The 15,492-nt window shown below is 39.6% G+C and overlaps 1 protein-coding gene across 1 annotated transcript in view; it reads left to right on the forward strand.

The window, feature by feature from the left end:
- The window catches only part of PLB1 (phospholipase B1), a gene marked incomplete at both ends in the record, with an annotated part of 101,448 nt that overhangs the window by 41,451 nt on the left and 44,505 nt on the right, over nucleotides 1–15,492 (forward strand). The window contains 11 exons of the mRNA XM_080341461.1: nucleotides 2,713–2,781; nucleotides 3,584–3,664; nucleotides 4,461–4,527; nucleotides 5,253–5,311; nucleotides 6,363–6,436; nucleotides 7,783–7,826; nucleotides 9,330–9,438; nucleotides 10,356–10,407; nucleotides 12,739–12,819; nucleotides 14,318–14,383; nucleotides 15,072–15,172. Of these exons, the coding sequence (XP_080197587.1) occupies nucleotides 2,713–2,781; nucleotides 3,584–3,664; nucleotides 4,461–4,527; nucleotides 5,253–5,311; nucleotides 6,363–6,436; nucleotides 7,783–7,826; nucleotides 9,330–9,438; nucleotides 10,356–10,407; nucleotides 12,739–12,819; nucleotides 14,318–14,383; nucleotides 15,072–15,172 (803 nt within the window). The remainder of the gene's footprint in view (nucleotides 1–2,712; nucleotides 2,782–3,583; nucleotides 3,665–4,460; nucleotides 4,528–5,252; nucleotides 5,312–6,362; nucleotides 6,437–7,782; nucleotides 7,827–9,329; nucleotides 9,439–10,355; nucleotides 10,408–12,738; nucleotides 12,820–14,317; nucleotides 14,384–15,071; nucleotides 15,173–15,492) is intronic.

Consider the following 15,492-nt stretch of genomic DNA (forward strand, 5'->3'; position numbering starts at 1 on the left):
GTGATCTGGAGGAAGACCAAAATGTGGCAAATATACAGCTTTCTACTGTGTCAAAGGGAGACTACAGAAATGGTAGTATTCCCTTCGCAATTCCTTTTCCTGTTTTCTTGTGTCCTCTCTTATTTACTGGAATTTTCTTAGTACAGCTGCTGATCATCAGAAAGGCACCTCTCTAAGTAGTTTCCTTATCTGCCTCTAATGGTATTCTGCCATGACGTAAAAGCAGATGATATGGAAGATGCTTTCAGTGTGAGAAGCACTGGTAGGTATCCTTGCACGGTAAATGTGGCTCTAGTTCTACTGGGGAGTAGAACTGCTGACTGCTTTAAAAACAACAACAAAAAAACCAACCCACAATTTGGAACTGATAGGAACTTGGGATCATGACCTGTCAAGCGGGGAAATACAGCAGAATGAGGAGCTGCTTGAGAAGTGGATTCAGAGAGTTTCCCTCCTCCTTGGTACCAGCCACTTTCTTGGAATGATTACCTGCTTATTGGCCAAAGGGCAAAACCTTGACAATCTAGTGACAGTTGCGAGTAGCACTGAACTTCAGTCTGGCTGAGAAAAAGCTGAGCTAGCAGCTACTAAGGACTTGTCCAAGGCATGGCTGCATATTTTACCAAAATGTTCCTAGCTATCTAGGAGCAATGCAGTTCATAGGCTAGGCACATCAAAGAACAGTCAGCTAAATGATGTAGATAGCTAGGAAAAGGTGAGAGAGGTAGCTTTGATGTTTACCACAGCGAGCCTGATTGATTAATTCTGGCAACTGCCTACAATTTTACCTCTGGAAATATATCCGGGGGCAAAACTCCTTTCTTGTGTGTAAAGGACTTAGACGAGAAGTTCTTGTTCTTGTGTTTGGCATTCTTTTGTGGAACAACAACAACAACAAAAAAACTGGGAAAAAACCCAAAAACCCACAAACAAAAAACAAAGCAAACAACAACACAACACACAAAAAACCTTTTAGCCTACAAACAAGAGAGAAACTGAGACCAGGCAAGAACCCAAATGGGAGCAGCACAGCAGGAGGCTGCCTGTGCCTCTCTGCTGCATTCAGGGGTTTATACTGACTTAGTAACTGCTGCAGTACCAGGGCAGACCTGCACCCTAACCTGCCTGGTGACAGATGTGCTGGAATTCAGGGGAACTCTGACCTTCGTTGTTTTACATATTTCAGTTTATTTCTCTCTTTCAAAAAATCACGGACTGTTTCTTCAAATGCTTCTTTCAAAGAATATCTACTTCTCTAAACCTCTTCTCTATTTCTCTGAATTTTCCCTTTATTTTTATTGATGGAACAGCCAAAATAAAATATAACATTCCTGCCCAGAATGTATTGATGACATCAAGCCTGTTATTGCTGTGTTTTCCGGTCCCTTCAGTCCTGTTTCTTATGTAGTCTGCTGCTTCTGGCAGCTGGTGCAAGCTGAGCAAACATTCACTGAGGAATTTAAACCAGTGGCCAATTCCTTTGGGTGTGATTGCAATTTAATTAGCACCCAGCAAGGTATCTGAACAGGTGAAGTGATTCTCCATGGTATTTACCACTTTGTGCTGTCAGTATTGAGTCTGGAATCATTCCATAATTTTTCATTAACAACAATCCCCTCTCCTTCTTCTTAGAACAAAGCCAACAAATATAAATATTATCGAGCCTCTGTGCAGAGTTGGAGTGTGCCTTTTGATGTTGTCTAACATATATAAAAATGTATATAAGGAAGTAGTTCTGGAAGGTGGGATAAATTAGCAAGCTTTAAGTTGCATGGGCTACAGCCACCAGAGGACTGGTGTGTGACATTAATGTGGTACATGCCATGTTTCTGACTTTTTTTTGCAAAATGACTTTGCTGCAGAGGCAATACATACAGATAGTGTTCATAAAACAGAAGGGAAAAAGTTGATGCAGCATGAATGTATCAACAAATGGAAGATTTTTAGTTTTCCATTTATATTGGGGATTTTGTACTTTATGCTTCTAAGGTAAAGTGACATGGACTTACCCAAGGCTTCAGTGCATAATCTGAGTTAAAGCTTCATTTTCCAAGGAGTTTCAGTAATACTATTTTCACTTGAAAGTTTCAATCTACTCAGGGTTGCTTTTCCTCCCACACAAAAGCCTGTATGTTTCTTTATACTTTTGTATGAAAACTATGAACTGTAAACTGTATGAACTGTGGATGGGACCTGGGAGGACAGACGGATTGCTGCAAGGAGATGTTACCTGGCAGTGGAGCTATGGTGACCCACACTTTGCTTTCTCATACCCAGCTGGGAAATAATACCGGCTTGAAAATAAGGGGGGAAAACAATCATGAGGATGATTTAAGTTATGCTCTTCTAGAGTATGTCTACAGTTACTGTGGCTGAACTGATAAATAGTGAGTTGACTGCAAGTAGTTGAGTGCTGTGGTACGAGATCAGTGCCCTGTGGGAAAAAAGCTTCCAGGGCTGGCATTCCCTAGAGCAGAGTTAATGCGTGGATGATTGTTTTAACAGTGATGGGATCACAGTCTGAAAACAAGGCTCTCACATGATCAGTTCCTTGCTTTTGTAGGTATATATTTATCATAAGCAAAACAAGTTTTATATATATATATGGACCTGATGGAAACCTCCAGGCACTAGAGCGTTGGAGTTGCTGTGGCTCTCCCTTCCCTCCCACACACAGCATGTGTACAGTTCCTCTGTTCTTTCCTTTTCCAGATGGAGCCGGTTGGACAGAAACAGCCTCACAGTGACACAAAAATGCTTCAGGTCCACTGTCCATCTCAGGTAAAAGAGTTTCCTTATTACTGTGAGATTTTATTTACTCTTTGCAGAATTTCCAGGCTTTCAAATGCTGTTATCATCTTCTGAATTTCTTAGGAATGTGCACTTGCCCAAGATACTACAGTGTTTAAAAATTCAGTGTTCTTGAGGTTCATTCACACAGGCTCTTTATAAAATAATGATGAAACTCTGAAAACAAGAACTTTTGGCAAAAAGTTGAAGTATTGTATTGTGTCATATTTTTCATTCAAAGTATAAGTAGCTAATCTGAATTTATTAGTTGTGGATATCAGAGTACATTATCAGTATTAAAATCTGTATCAGCAATAAAGCTGAATCCATGTATGTTCTATAATTAAACTTTTCTGAGATTTGATTTTGTCCTCTGTCAGGTTTTAGTTGCTGGAGTTGTCAATAGCCCTGTAGCATCTTCAGGGTCTGAACATCTTGAGTTCAAAGAACAGGTTCTTTACTGATTTTGCATTTAAGCTCTGACTTCAATAATTTGATAGTGATAAAATATTACTGGCATCCAAAAGCTTTACTGAACAGCAATTAAAGCATCAAAGAAATTGAATTATGTGTTTTGTTTGATGTTAGGTTTAAGGCAAGAGATGGTGCTGTGCCTAGAGCACACCAGGGCTTAATTTTCAGGTCTAACCTGGTTTATTTCACTAGTGTGATGTTCATTCAGAAATCAATGCTGTAAAAATTTTCTTCTCTTGGAAAGTCTAACCGGAAGACTTTAACATCAGCTGACTGTATTTCCATTAGTGTTGGTAAACACACTCTCTTCACTCTGCAGGAAAATCCATATTTGTTTACATATAGAAATAGTAACTACTCATCTTCCCTGGAGACATCAAACACCAAAGAAACATCTCAGGTATAGTAGGACTATTTGCATCATTTGGACAGAGTGTATTCCAGGGAGTGGGCAGGTGTGTGAGAGTGTGTTGTAGCATAATTAAACAAGGCTACCTGGGAAAACTAAATACAAAGCTCCAGCTCTTTATTTCAATGCTTGATAAGAGTCAGATGTTAAATAGCAGATTTTCTCCTTGGTGGATTCTGTAGAGTGTAATTTAAGTTAGATGTGTTCAGTTAGTCTAAAGTAAGTCTTGCCTTCACTGTTTAGAACTTTTTTAAAACATCTGGATAACAATGTTGTTTTCCCTGGGATAAAAAGACAGTGGAAATGGGGCCATTCAGTCCTACATTGGAGAAAGCCAGATCAGATCAGAATGACACCACTGTGTGGGTCCAATTTCATCTTTTTTACACCATAGTAAAACTGCTGACAAAGGTATGGTTTTGTGTTGGGATCTTTCAGGCATGTCCAAGCAGTTTCTTGCAAAAAGATGTGAGCTCACCTACCTCGAGTACAACTGCAAAACGTTGCGTAGCTGAATGGAGCATGGCACAGAGTCTGAAATAGCTGGCCCCACTGGTAGGCAAGAGCTATGCTGCACTAACGTGGCCATGCGACTTCTGGGCAGACTGAGCTTGTGTCTGACTTCAAAGAGTCGTTGTAGGCATGGCCTGAGGACAGGGCTGAGCTGAGTGGATGCATACAAAGTATGTGGGAAACTCATTAATCTAACGCTTTGAGACAGAAGTGGTTTATCACAGCCAGAGTATAGTGAGTCAGATGTGAAATCTTGCCCGGTCTGTCTTTGCAGGAAAGGACTTACGGAGCAAATATATCCTGTTCTGACCGGCGCCCCTCTGATACAGTTCCGGTTTCAGGTACAGACCTATGCAATTTTATTGTAGAGCTACTTCATTTGATGATAGAAGGGGAACAAGAACTTGGTTTAGTTAGGAAAGGTACACTTTTCTTTGAAGCAGTGCACTCTATTGACTGTGGCTTTTATGTTGTTCCAAAAAAGGGTCTTAAGCAGTTCTATGGTGAGGTGCAAGTTCTCTCTCAAGGCTGGTGAAAGCTTGTGCAACAGCACCTTCCATTTACAAACAAAGAAGGGACAGTGGGAAAGACAGGAGGGAGTAGACTGCTCCAGTTGCAGAGGTGGTAAACTGTGCATGTATGGAACAGGGGCTCTTGTCAGTGCAATCTGGGGAGTCATGTGGAATTCTGTCCCCAGGCGGGTTTTGTGTTCCCTCAGAGGCTGCGACAGTCCCATAATTTTCACCCTGTGCTGGCACTGGAGCTGTGCCTGCTTTTCAGTAGTTTCTGCTGGTTAAAAGGAATTTGCGTAAGCAGAGATGCAAGACTGAAATCTTACTGCCTCCCTTGTTGCAGTAGCTGGTGCCCAGCCATAGTACCAAGAATAATTTCTGGTCTGATGCCTGTTGGTGTCTGTCATTCTGCGCTGATGCTGTCATAAATATTAAAATACTGTCTTTGCAATGCTTTATGCTTATTCTAAGGAAAATTGCTGATAACCATCGCAGTATGAAGTTTTCTTTCTTAACTCCCTCCCTTAAACTACCTTTATTTTTTTATTTATTAGTTCATAATTTGAAACCGGCTGATATTCGAGTGATTGGTGCCCTGGGAGATTCAATCACAGTAAGTAAAGATCACTGGATAACCATCGTTAAAGCAAGTAACGAAAAAGCATTTTTTAATTTTTAACCTGAGAGATAGAATACGTGCAGTTATGCCCTATTGAGCCAAACACATTTTTCAGATATTCTTTTCCATACTCCACTTTGACTGACTGGTAATCAGATCACAAGTCTTATCTGAGCGCACAGCTCCTATTTAAAGTCCACAGAGTGCCACAGAAGGAAGAGCTGCAAGATTAGACTGTGTAGCAGCAAAACCAGCCTGCTAGAGGGTCTTGCAACAATTGCTTTTCTTTATTGATTCCAGGCAGCTTTGAAGGTATTGGCCTCCAAAGCTATTAGTAAACAGCATGAATAGAAAGAACAAATTCTGCAGCTAATTGTGTGTATGTGTGTGTATGTGTATATATATGGTACTACAAAAGCATATAAGGCCGTATCTGTTTATACTAACTAAATATTAGGAGTAAAACTGCAACAGATATCAGATGCGTCAAATATAACTTATCTTGCGATTATTTTTTAATTCCATTCCTGGAACTATGTGAACTCGTTACCCCTAAACTGGCTGTGATTCTCCAATCAGTGATGACTGCTTCACTGCTTACAACATAATTAATGTTTCTTACATGTTCTGTGCTTATTAATGCATTAAATCCTTGTAGCCTCCTTTTTTGAGGAAACTAGGGGAGGGAAGACAGAAAATCACTGTATCACTTTCTAGTGTGAGGAACATTATAACAGATTATTTGTTCAGGACCATTGCCATCTTATTTATTTCTTATGTAAATTTAGAATTATATTAATATTTTGAAAATTCTTAACCAATTTTTCTAATCAAGAAGTTGATAGAAGAGAGTTACTCACTAGAGTAGAGTTAAAATACCCTCAGTCCTTGATCCTCTTGAGAACAAGGATCTATTACACTTTGGGAAGACGGTGTGGCTTGCTTCATTACCATCCTCTTTCATTATTTTAATTAGAATCAGTCAGAGAACAAGTTACTGTAGCAATTTTTATTTTCTAAAGGTGAACTTGTCTTCTACTTCCAGGCAGGTAACGGTGCAAAGTCCAAACGCTATGATGTTCTGGATGTCCTGACTCAATACCGAGGTGTTTCTTGGAGGTGAGTCCCAGTAATACCCCCACAATGGGAGGGGACCCATTTTCTTGGGTTTTGATACACATACTTGTTTTTTGTAACAAACAGAATGTTGTGGAGAGTGAATTTGACTTTGAGTTTTGCATGGAGGTACATGGTTGTACTTTTACTCATGATAAAGAAAATATTCAAACTAGTGTTGATCCAGAGTACAATGTAGCGTGGCTGGAACAGGCCTCAATATGTGGTTGAAATGGGGTCCTTGTTAAGACAGTCCCTTTCTCCTCTCACACTTGTAGCTATTGCAAGAGGGACTCCTAGATCCCAGTGGCATTGCACCACTTATGCATTCTGTGTTTCTGTCCCTGTTCTATTTATACTTTGTCTGTTCTTCCCCATGGTGGTCCACTTCACCTGTTTGTCTCATTTAAAATCAACCATCTATGAAAAGTCAGAATGGGATCTCTTGTGCTGCTACTGTCTCATACACAGTGCCTGTTTCCTTAACCCTTCCCAGTATTGCTTACATCATTCGGAGCAGTTTATCAGTTGAGCCAATACAGACTCTTACACATGCAGCATTTTATTAGACAGGTCTAAAAAAGCACTCTGAACACAAGCAATCATGTTTGCTTATTATTCTGCTACTATATTACTTAATACCAAACCTGTCAGGCTGATTTTCTGTTTGTCATTTATTATCCATCTGAAATACTGCAGCTCTGTAAGAGGTCTAAGTGGGTACAAGAACACTTAGAAATCCTCTGTTCCAAATTAAAGAAATATTAGGGGTGTCATAAGTGCAACTTTTTATATTTTGATCTTTAATAATGTTCTACCGACATTTGGAGGGAAAAGTGTGCTAGCATTCTCTAGAGCATGAAAGGAGGACAAAGACTACCAGTCCAGTAGTATTCTTCCAACTGAGTGAAATAGAGGAGAAAGTTATTGAGTATACTTATCACTGTGAAATATATGATTTTAGAATTTGTTGTTATGGACATGAAGGAGTTGTTAACTAAAAATGGACGTAATAAGTATTTTAAGAGGGGCAATAACAAAGATGTCAGCTTGTAAAAATTCTTGCTTATTCCAGCTAGGTTTGAACAGAAGTTAAAACACCTGAGAGAATTGAAAGGGCAGCTAGTGTACAGGGCTTTTAATATAATTATTATGATTATGACAGAGTCTCTGATTTCATTACCCCATTGGTATGCACACAAGAACTTGCTTTTACTCAGGTACAACCACCAGAAAACGTGCTGTGTACATGTGTAGAAATCCCATATGGGGGAGCTGTCTTACTTGGTCCACTGATTTACCAAGTCCATATCTTGGAACATCTTTTCTTTGTTCTTTCTTCTTAACAGTGGTGGAGGAGATGAAAACTTAAGCACAGTCACAACATTAGCAAGTAAGTGCCTTTTTCTGTAAACTTAATATCTGGTGCTGTTTATTAAAATGGCTGTCAGTACAAAAGAAGACATAAAGCTTTATGATTTGTAGCATGACAGAACAGATCCCTTTGTGTTCAATGGCCAGTGCTGAGTAAAACCTGTGTAACAACCAGGCTGTCATTTGCTGTGCTTGACTTAACTACATATCTCATAATTCCTAGGGGTTTGGTTGGTTCAGTATTTTTCTGTTAGTTTTGTCCAAAATGTGTTGGCAATAGATGAATCAAAGATATTAGGTCATAGCCTAAAGGAACTGTTTTGACTGTATGGGAAAGTTGCTTCAGGCAGGAGCAGAATCATGTTACAAGATCAGATTTTACATACTTTTTAGAGGTCAGGGTATTTTAGATCTGGGGTGTTTGTATGGCTGGCTTGTAACTAAGGTATAGAAGGGAATCCTAGATATTTGAGGTTAATACATCTGAGGAAAACAGGCTAGAGAATTTGATTCCAACCCATCTGCAGTTAGAGTATGACAGCATAAGAGTCTCCTGCCTGAACATAGGGTTGCTGAGCTTCACCAGGCAGAATTGCATTGCTAGGCAGGATATTCACATTAGGTCATGAGGTACCTGTTGAGGAAGCTTCTTTTCCCTAGGTTTCCTGATGCAGAGACTCAGGCATGGATTCCAAAAATTCTTCTTAAATAACTAACTTATTTGCCAGGTACAGCGTAGAGCAGATCAAGCTGGGCATCTCTGAAGTGGGACCCCCAGCCAAAAGAACTCCAGGCAATGACATCTCCGCAATCCAAGCCTCCCGCCCTCCTCCACGTCATTCTGGGACAATTACAAAATTAGAGTCTGTGCTCTCCCTGTTCTTCATTGGATCTCTTCATTTTTGTCAGGCGGGCTGTTTCTTATCTCTGCAGGCAGTTGTCTGTCTCTTACTGCCCAGCCTGACCATCAATCTGGGTGCTGTCCATCACTTGCTATTTTGCACCTGCAGCTGGGATGGTGGAGAGAAAGTTCTTAGCAAAAGCCAAAACATTCTTCTGTTTCTCCTCTTAGACACTGTTGTGTTCCTTTACTTATCTCCAAGGACGCAGTTCCCCTTATCTAGTAGCCTGAACCCTTCTGAGGCCTTTTTTACTTAACTAAGCAAAAAGTTCAAAAGTTCACAAGTTCACAGCTTGCAGTATAAGCAAACTTACTTATATTAAGCGAATTCTTATATAAGCAGTTTCTAAACAAGTACTATAAGATACAGTATGCGCAATAATTCCATAAGCTAAGTCAGTCTACTCCCTAACATATGTGAATTAATGAAACTCAGAAATCTTGAAGACAAGGGAGTAGTTGTATCGTGACAAATCTCCATGTTTATTATACTTAAAGATTAATTTTTCACAGGTATTTCTTAAAGGTTTTTAATGGTCTTTTACTAAGGTCTGATCGTTACAACCTCATTTTTTACTTGTTGAAGTAAGCAACATTTCAGTGTGCTCTCTTTTTCTGCAGATATTCTTCGTGAGTTCAACCCATCTCTGATAGGGTATTCCATTGGCACTGGAAGGCAGGATACAGATAATGCTTCACTCAACCAAGCTGTGGCAGGGAATCATGCAGAGTAAGAGGAAAACTCTTCTAAATTTAACAGAATGTTGATTTTTCTTGAAAACTAGTCCTAGCTAAAAAAGGCCCAAACTCTGGATTTGACAGGAGTGCAATAAGGCTGATAAACAAGCCCAAATATATTTCTTTAGCCCATCTCTAATGTGAAGGCCAAGAAATATGGCTGGGACAGTATAATGTTTCTAATTTGTCAAATGAAACAGCAGCAAAAGCAATGCTTTCTCTAACATTTTAAACCAAAAAGCATGACATATTTTACAAGCACTACTCAGAAAGCTTCACATCCTTATTGTGAGGCAGAGAAAAAATATCCCCATTTTATAGGAGGTATATTCAAACCCCCTTGTCAGTAGGACCAAGGGTTTGTGTAGATAAACTAAGAGAAAATTGTGAATTGCTTATGGTCAGTCTGTGGCAGAGCTGGGAATTACCTAGAGAACACTGTGCTCAGTCTTAGTCAAATTCAAATAATATTGTTTTCTCTTGGGAACATTTCTTATGAGTGGCTTAAGGCCATGTAATAACATCGATACGTGCACGGATGTTTCCATGGCACGTGTATCAATAGCACCTGTCTGATGTTGGGAAGGAGAAAAGTGCATTTATTTTCTGGTAGCACAGTGTATTTTCTATACAGTTTGTAAAAGTGTAACTATGCAGCATTTGCAAAGTGGTCGAGTGCCTTTTGAATGCTAGTTGTTTTCTCATTTTTTCCCATTAGTATCCCAATATATATATATAATAGCTTTTTTTCAGGTTTCATACCTCTCATTCAATGAAAAGTGGACTTTCCCAGATTTATTTAGTCATCATGTGTGGGATGTCCATTCATTGCCTTTCTCCTTTGCCTTGTTGTCTATGCAGGTTTCCTTTTTTATTTTTATTATTTTACTTTTATGGTTTTGTTTTTAGGCATGTTCCTGCACAGGTTAGAAGACTGGTGGACCGAATGAAGAATGATACTGTGAGTTTGATATATCATTAATATCTTTAGAAAGATGAAGTCATGTGGCATCATCAGTTTCTGACAGACCAACAGCAGATGCCAAACATCAAAGCTATGGGTACAGCAACATACAGTGTAATATTCCCCAGTGCGGAGTGTGAGTCAGTACAAAACAATCTATAGCATTTTCTTACATGTATTTGTAGCAGCATGTGACAGTTACTGTCAAATCCAGACAATTGTAATCTTCCCATTTTTACCAAAAGTGGCTGGTAAATTCAGTGCTGCTGCTTCCTCTCTCAACATATGTCACCCTGGAAGACAACAGAACTTTTTCTCTATGATTTTGCTATGGTACTATTAATTATCTTGTAAGCACATGGGCTTGCCAGCAGTAATGGTATATGCTAGGATGTTAAGGGGAAGATTTTCAAGTGGCAAATAATGTGGAGGGAACATGTGAACTGAGGAAAGTACTTGTTTTCTTCAAAAACAGTTTAGTCCCTTGTTTCATTTAGTTATCAGCTGATCTTTTACTTACACATTTGTTGTTAGGAATTATTTGATTAATCGTCTGTAAAACATATTAGCTTGATGATTGCTTGCATATTTTTTAACCTCAGCTACTACTTTGAATGTTTGCTATTTGTAATTTGACAAATGTCCTGTGCAATCAGTAACCTAAGTTACATGAGATTATTTTGCTTTCCAATTGTGCATTTGGAAAGGAGCCAAAAAGCCTTCAAGAAAGGCTGAGAGAGCTGGGTCTCTTTAGTTTGGAGAAGAGGAGACTGAGGGATGACCCAATTAATGCTTATAAATATGTAAAGGGTGAGTGTCAGGAGGATGGAGCCAGGCTCTTCTCGGTGACAACCAATGATAGGACAAGGGGCAATGGGTACAAACTGGAACACAGGAGGTTCCACTTAAATTTGAGGAGAAACTTTTTCTCAGTGAGGGTGACAGACACTGGAACAGGCTGCCCAGGGGGTTGTGGAGTCTCCTACCCTGGAGACATTCAAAACCTGCCTGGACACATCCCTGTGTAACCTCATCTGAGTGTTCCTGCTCCGGCAGGGGGATTGGACTGGATGATCTTCCGAGGTCCCTTCCAATCCCTGACATTCTGTGACTCTGTGCAGATAACTGTGTGTGCCTGTCTGTTGAATACATATTGGCAAAAATATTTGCAGTTCCTTCCTTTTTGGTTCACTTTCTTGTAAAAAAGATTTCACTCTGGCTGTATATGAAATGACATTAAAAGGGATAGCAGCTAATGATTAAGTGGTTGGATCATTTTCATTCAAACCATTCAAGGTTTCTAGGTACTACTACTTCATCATGTTTACCTGCTTGGAAACATCACACAACAGAAATGAATGTAAATCCTTTTATTGTAATGGATAAACTTTTTTTATTTAACTAATAAACTCCTTTCTAACTACAAAGAATATTAATATTTCATATATGTCATATATATTTGATATAAGAACTCCTTTTGTTTTCTTTTTAAAATACGTTTTTAGTGTGGGAGGAAAAATTTCCCCTCTTTTAATTTGGATAAGTATTTTTTGAGACCAAACTACTGAACAGCGTGTTTAACAGCTGGGATATGTTGCCTTCTGCCTTTGAAGACAGATGTCTTTAAACCACTTGAGGCTGATATATTATTGCTGCTTTCCTTAGTGGTGTTTTGCATGGAAATTGAAGCATTAAGATATTGAGTACAACATCAGCTACACGGTACTAAGCTATTTAAACCTTTCCTCAAAGCTAAGAAGGTGTGTGTTTACTGAAGTATAATTACCTTGCATTAACTAAGCCCTTTGCAAAATCCTTCCAGAGGAAAAAGGTGCTCTGTTTTTTTTACTAGTGTTGTTAGAGTTATTATTGCCCCTCTATTCTTTGCAGTTTGTCTCACAGCAGGACCAAAATACATTGCTCTCCAGGGTTTTCCAGCAGAATAGCTGCATTATTTATTACACAATGAAACATATACCATCATTTTTGCAATGAAGATATATTCCTAGAACTGCAGGAGGAGTCAATGTATACACAAGATATTACTAAGAAAAGCATACAGATGAATTTTGAGCAATAGTTTTCTGAAGCAAACAATTTTGTGTGTTACTACCAGTATTGTAAACTTTATTTAGATCTTAGTAGTTTCTACATCTTCAGTCATGGCTACAAATTCATTTTTGTTGTGGATGCTTAGAGAATTATAGCCAGGTACCCTGAGAAATATTAAATCTGTGTTTAGTATGTTGCCTGCCTCCCTTCCCATAACCTCCCCCCCCCTTTTTTTTTAATAATAACAACTTTCATTCCATCTCCTTTTGTGTGCAGAGAATAGATTTTCAGACCGACTGGAAACTCATAACACTTTTCATAGGAGGAAATGACCTATGCCAATTCTGCAGCGATCCAGTAAGTGCCCTGCTGCCTGCAGCATTAACAGGGCCAGCCTGGGTGCGGGGTCACTCTGAGTGGCAGAGGGTGAGAGGGCAGAACTGTGTGGGTGAGACAAAAACGAGGTAGGCCTTATTTACACAGCTCTGGAATGTAACTGTATGGAGACATTCAGGTTGTTCAACCTGATGTGATAAATGAAGTTTTATTTTTATAATACCTATTAATGACATAGTTGTGGCTACTTTATATTGCTCTTATCTAGTCGTTTTACCATAGGTAAAGGGTCAAGGTTTTTTGCTCTACTATGCTTTGTGCACAGTCACACTCCTAAGTCTTGCTCAGTGCTTTCTTACCAGGTTCAGTGCTATGCGAATGGTTCTACTCACAGCTCATGCTGGTGCAATTGTTTATAATGTAGCATATGCTGTATATGTATATAATATATACACATACTGTACATAGCCTTTGGTATGTGTGAGTAAAGAGGAGGTGAAAGGCCGTGGCTGACTCTTCATGTTGTGATGAGTCTTATGTACTTACAAGCAGCAGAGCACATACTTCTAATTCTACATAATTGATTTCAGACCAGGAAAAACAGCAAAGCGTCACAGTAAGATGGTTATAAAACAAGGAAGGAGCAAGCTGACTGTTCCTGTTTTCTGCTCCTGGCCCAGACACAAAATGGCAGTCACTCATGAGTGTGAGTGACAAGGAGATAGCGTGTCTGCATCCAAAGATCACAGTGCTGTTGCCTTTGCATTGCACAGCTACAAATAGCACCAACTACAATGCCCTTGGTGAGCTGTGATTTAGGAAACAAATAAGGGAATTGTCAAGTTTTGTAGAGTAGACCAGTATGGCTCTCAATGAACTTCTGCTTGAAATTAAATCAAAGAGAATTAAGGCTGAAAATAAGACAGACATTTCTCATAGAGAAGTTTATTTGACTGTTGACGAGTTCCACAAGTGAAGAAATAAAAATTGCATTACTTGAGAAAATTCAATTACAGTGTTTAAACCACTCAAACGGAACAGGGGAGTTTCACCACTGAGAGGCAAGTATGTAAAGTGATTTCATTCCCAGATAAATGCCAAAGCTTTGGCAGTTATTATTTGTGGCAGGTAAGGAGCACACGGGAGGCATGTTGCTAATATTCCATACAGCAGAAACAAACTTACGTTTACACAAACTGATCTCTCCCAAACACAGTCCCCGTTAATGAGGTGTTAGCCATGCTTTTAAGACTGGCCTGAGCAAGCCTGGGGATGGAGGATGTTGTGAAGTCTGATAATGCACTCTGAATTTGCTGCCTCACTGGTATCCAGTGGCCACTAGATCTTGTGAGTGATGGGAAAGAAGAAAAGCAAAGACTGGACAATTTTGCCTGAGTCTCTCTTACTCTTGACTTAAGAGTTAAAAACATGAATGCTGCTTTGAGAGACCAGCTAGCTGCTGTTGTGCCTGCCCAAGAATGCTGATTGTCAATAGAATTCAGTCCTCTTGCTTCGACAGGTACACTATTCTCCTGAAAACTACATCTATAGTATACAAACCGCGTTGGACATGCTTCACAGAGAGGTAAACCAAACTTTTTGTAGTATTTGGGAGTGGGGATTGTGTTCCATTTGTAAAGCAGTCACTGATTATTAAGAGTTCCCTGTTTTCATCTGTGGAGCACTGCTGTATGCAGAGACGCTTGCAGGAAAATCTTTGTGAGAGGCAGAGAGGGCTGGAGAGGTATTTTACTGAAGGAAGAAGGATGTGCTTGGTTCTAGCTGATGTGCTGTGGACAAATAACATAAGAAGTATTGTAATGAATTTGAACAAACTTATGGTGTTCAATGGTTAGAAAATGCCCTGCTCGTTCACTATACTGCAAATTAGTATATTTTTTGTGGTTGTTGAGAGATTCTGATATTGCAGGTGAGGGTGAGGATAACGAGAGTACTCAAAATGTTAGCAGGTGTCTGAGCCATGCTGATAATTACAACAACTTGTTTGGACTTTTTTGAAGTCATCACTTTCAAGCAACCAGCCATCAGCATTTAAAATGGAACTGTGCAGCATGGGCAGGGGATGTAATCTAGTATTGTATGTGAGGGGGATTAATTATTGAGGAACTCCTTTAAACGCAACTGTTATAAATAATACAAGCTGCCTGAATCATCGGTCTGCTACCTGAGGTCCGCTGTGACTGTGTTGTCAGCGCAAAGATGTCCCTCTGTGCTCTGGGCACTGGCTATGGGTTTGCTTATTCTCTTGGCAGGTTCCACGGGCATTTGTGAACCTGGTGACAATCCTTTCCATAGAAAGACTTCGGGAATTGAAAGCAGTAGAAAACAGTACCTGCCTAAAGTGGCTTATGAGGTTGGAAGATGATTTATGTTACAGCTCTCACTGTTGCTCAAAGAAGGCTGCAAGATCTTACTGGGAAACATTTTTCTTAAAGGGATAAGGTTCTAGTATTTCCAACACCTTCCTCTGTGCATGCACACGTACCTCCACATTGATTTCAATGCAGCATTTAGAAATACATGTCTGTCACTGTCTCTCTGTCTGAGCCCTGCTTTTACCAGTTTTTGTGGAGGTGCCATTTAATGACTCATCACTGCAATGAAGCTCAAGCCCGAGCAGAAAGAGCTCAGCTGTGCGGTCTTTGAGCAAAGGCAGAGAAGAGATTAAGACAT

Source organism: Nesoenas mayeri, assembly GCF_963082525.1.
Source record: "Nesoenas mayeri genome assembly, chromosome: 3".
Taxonomy (NCBI): Eukaryota; Metazoa; Chordata; class Aves; order Columbiformes; family Columbidae; genus Nesoenas; species Nesoenas mayeri.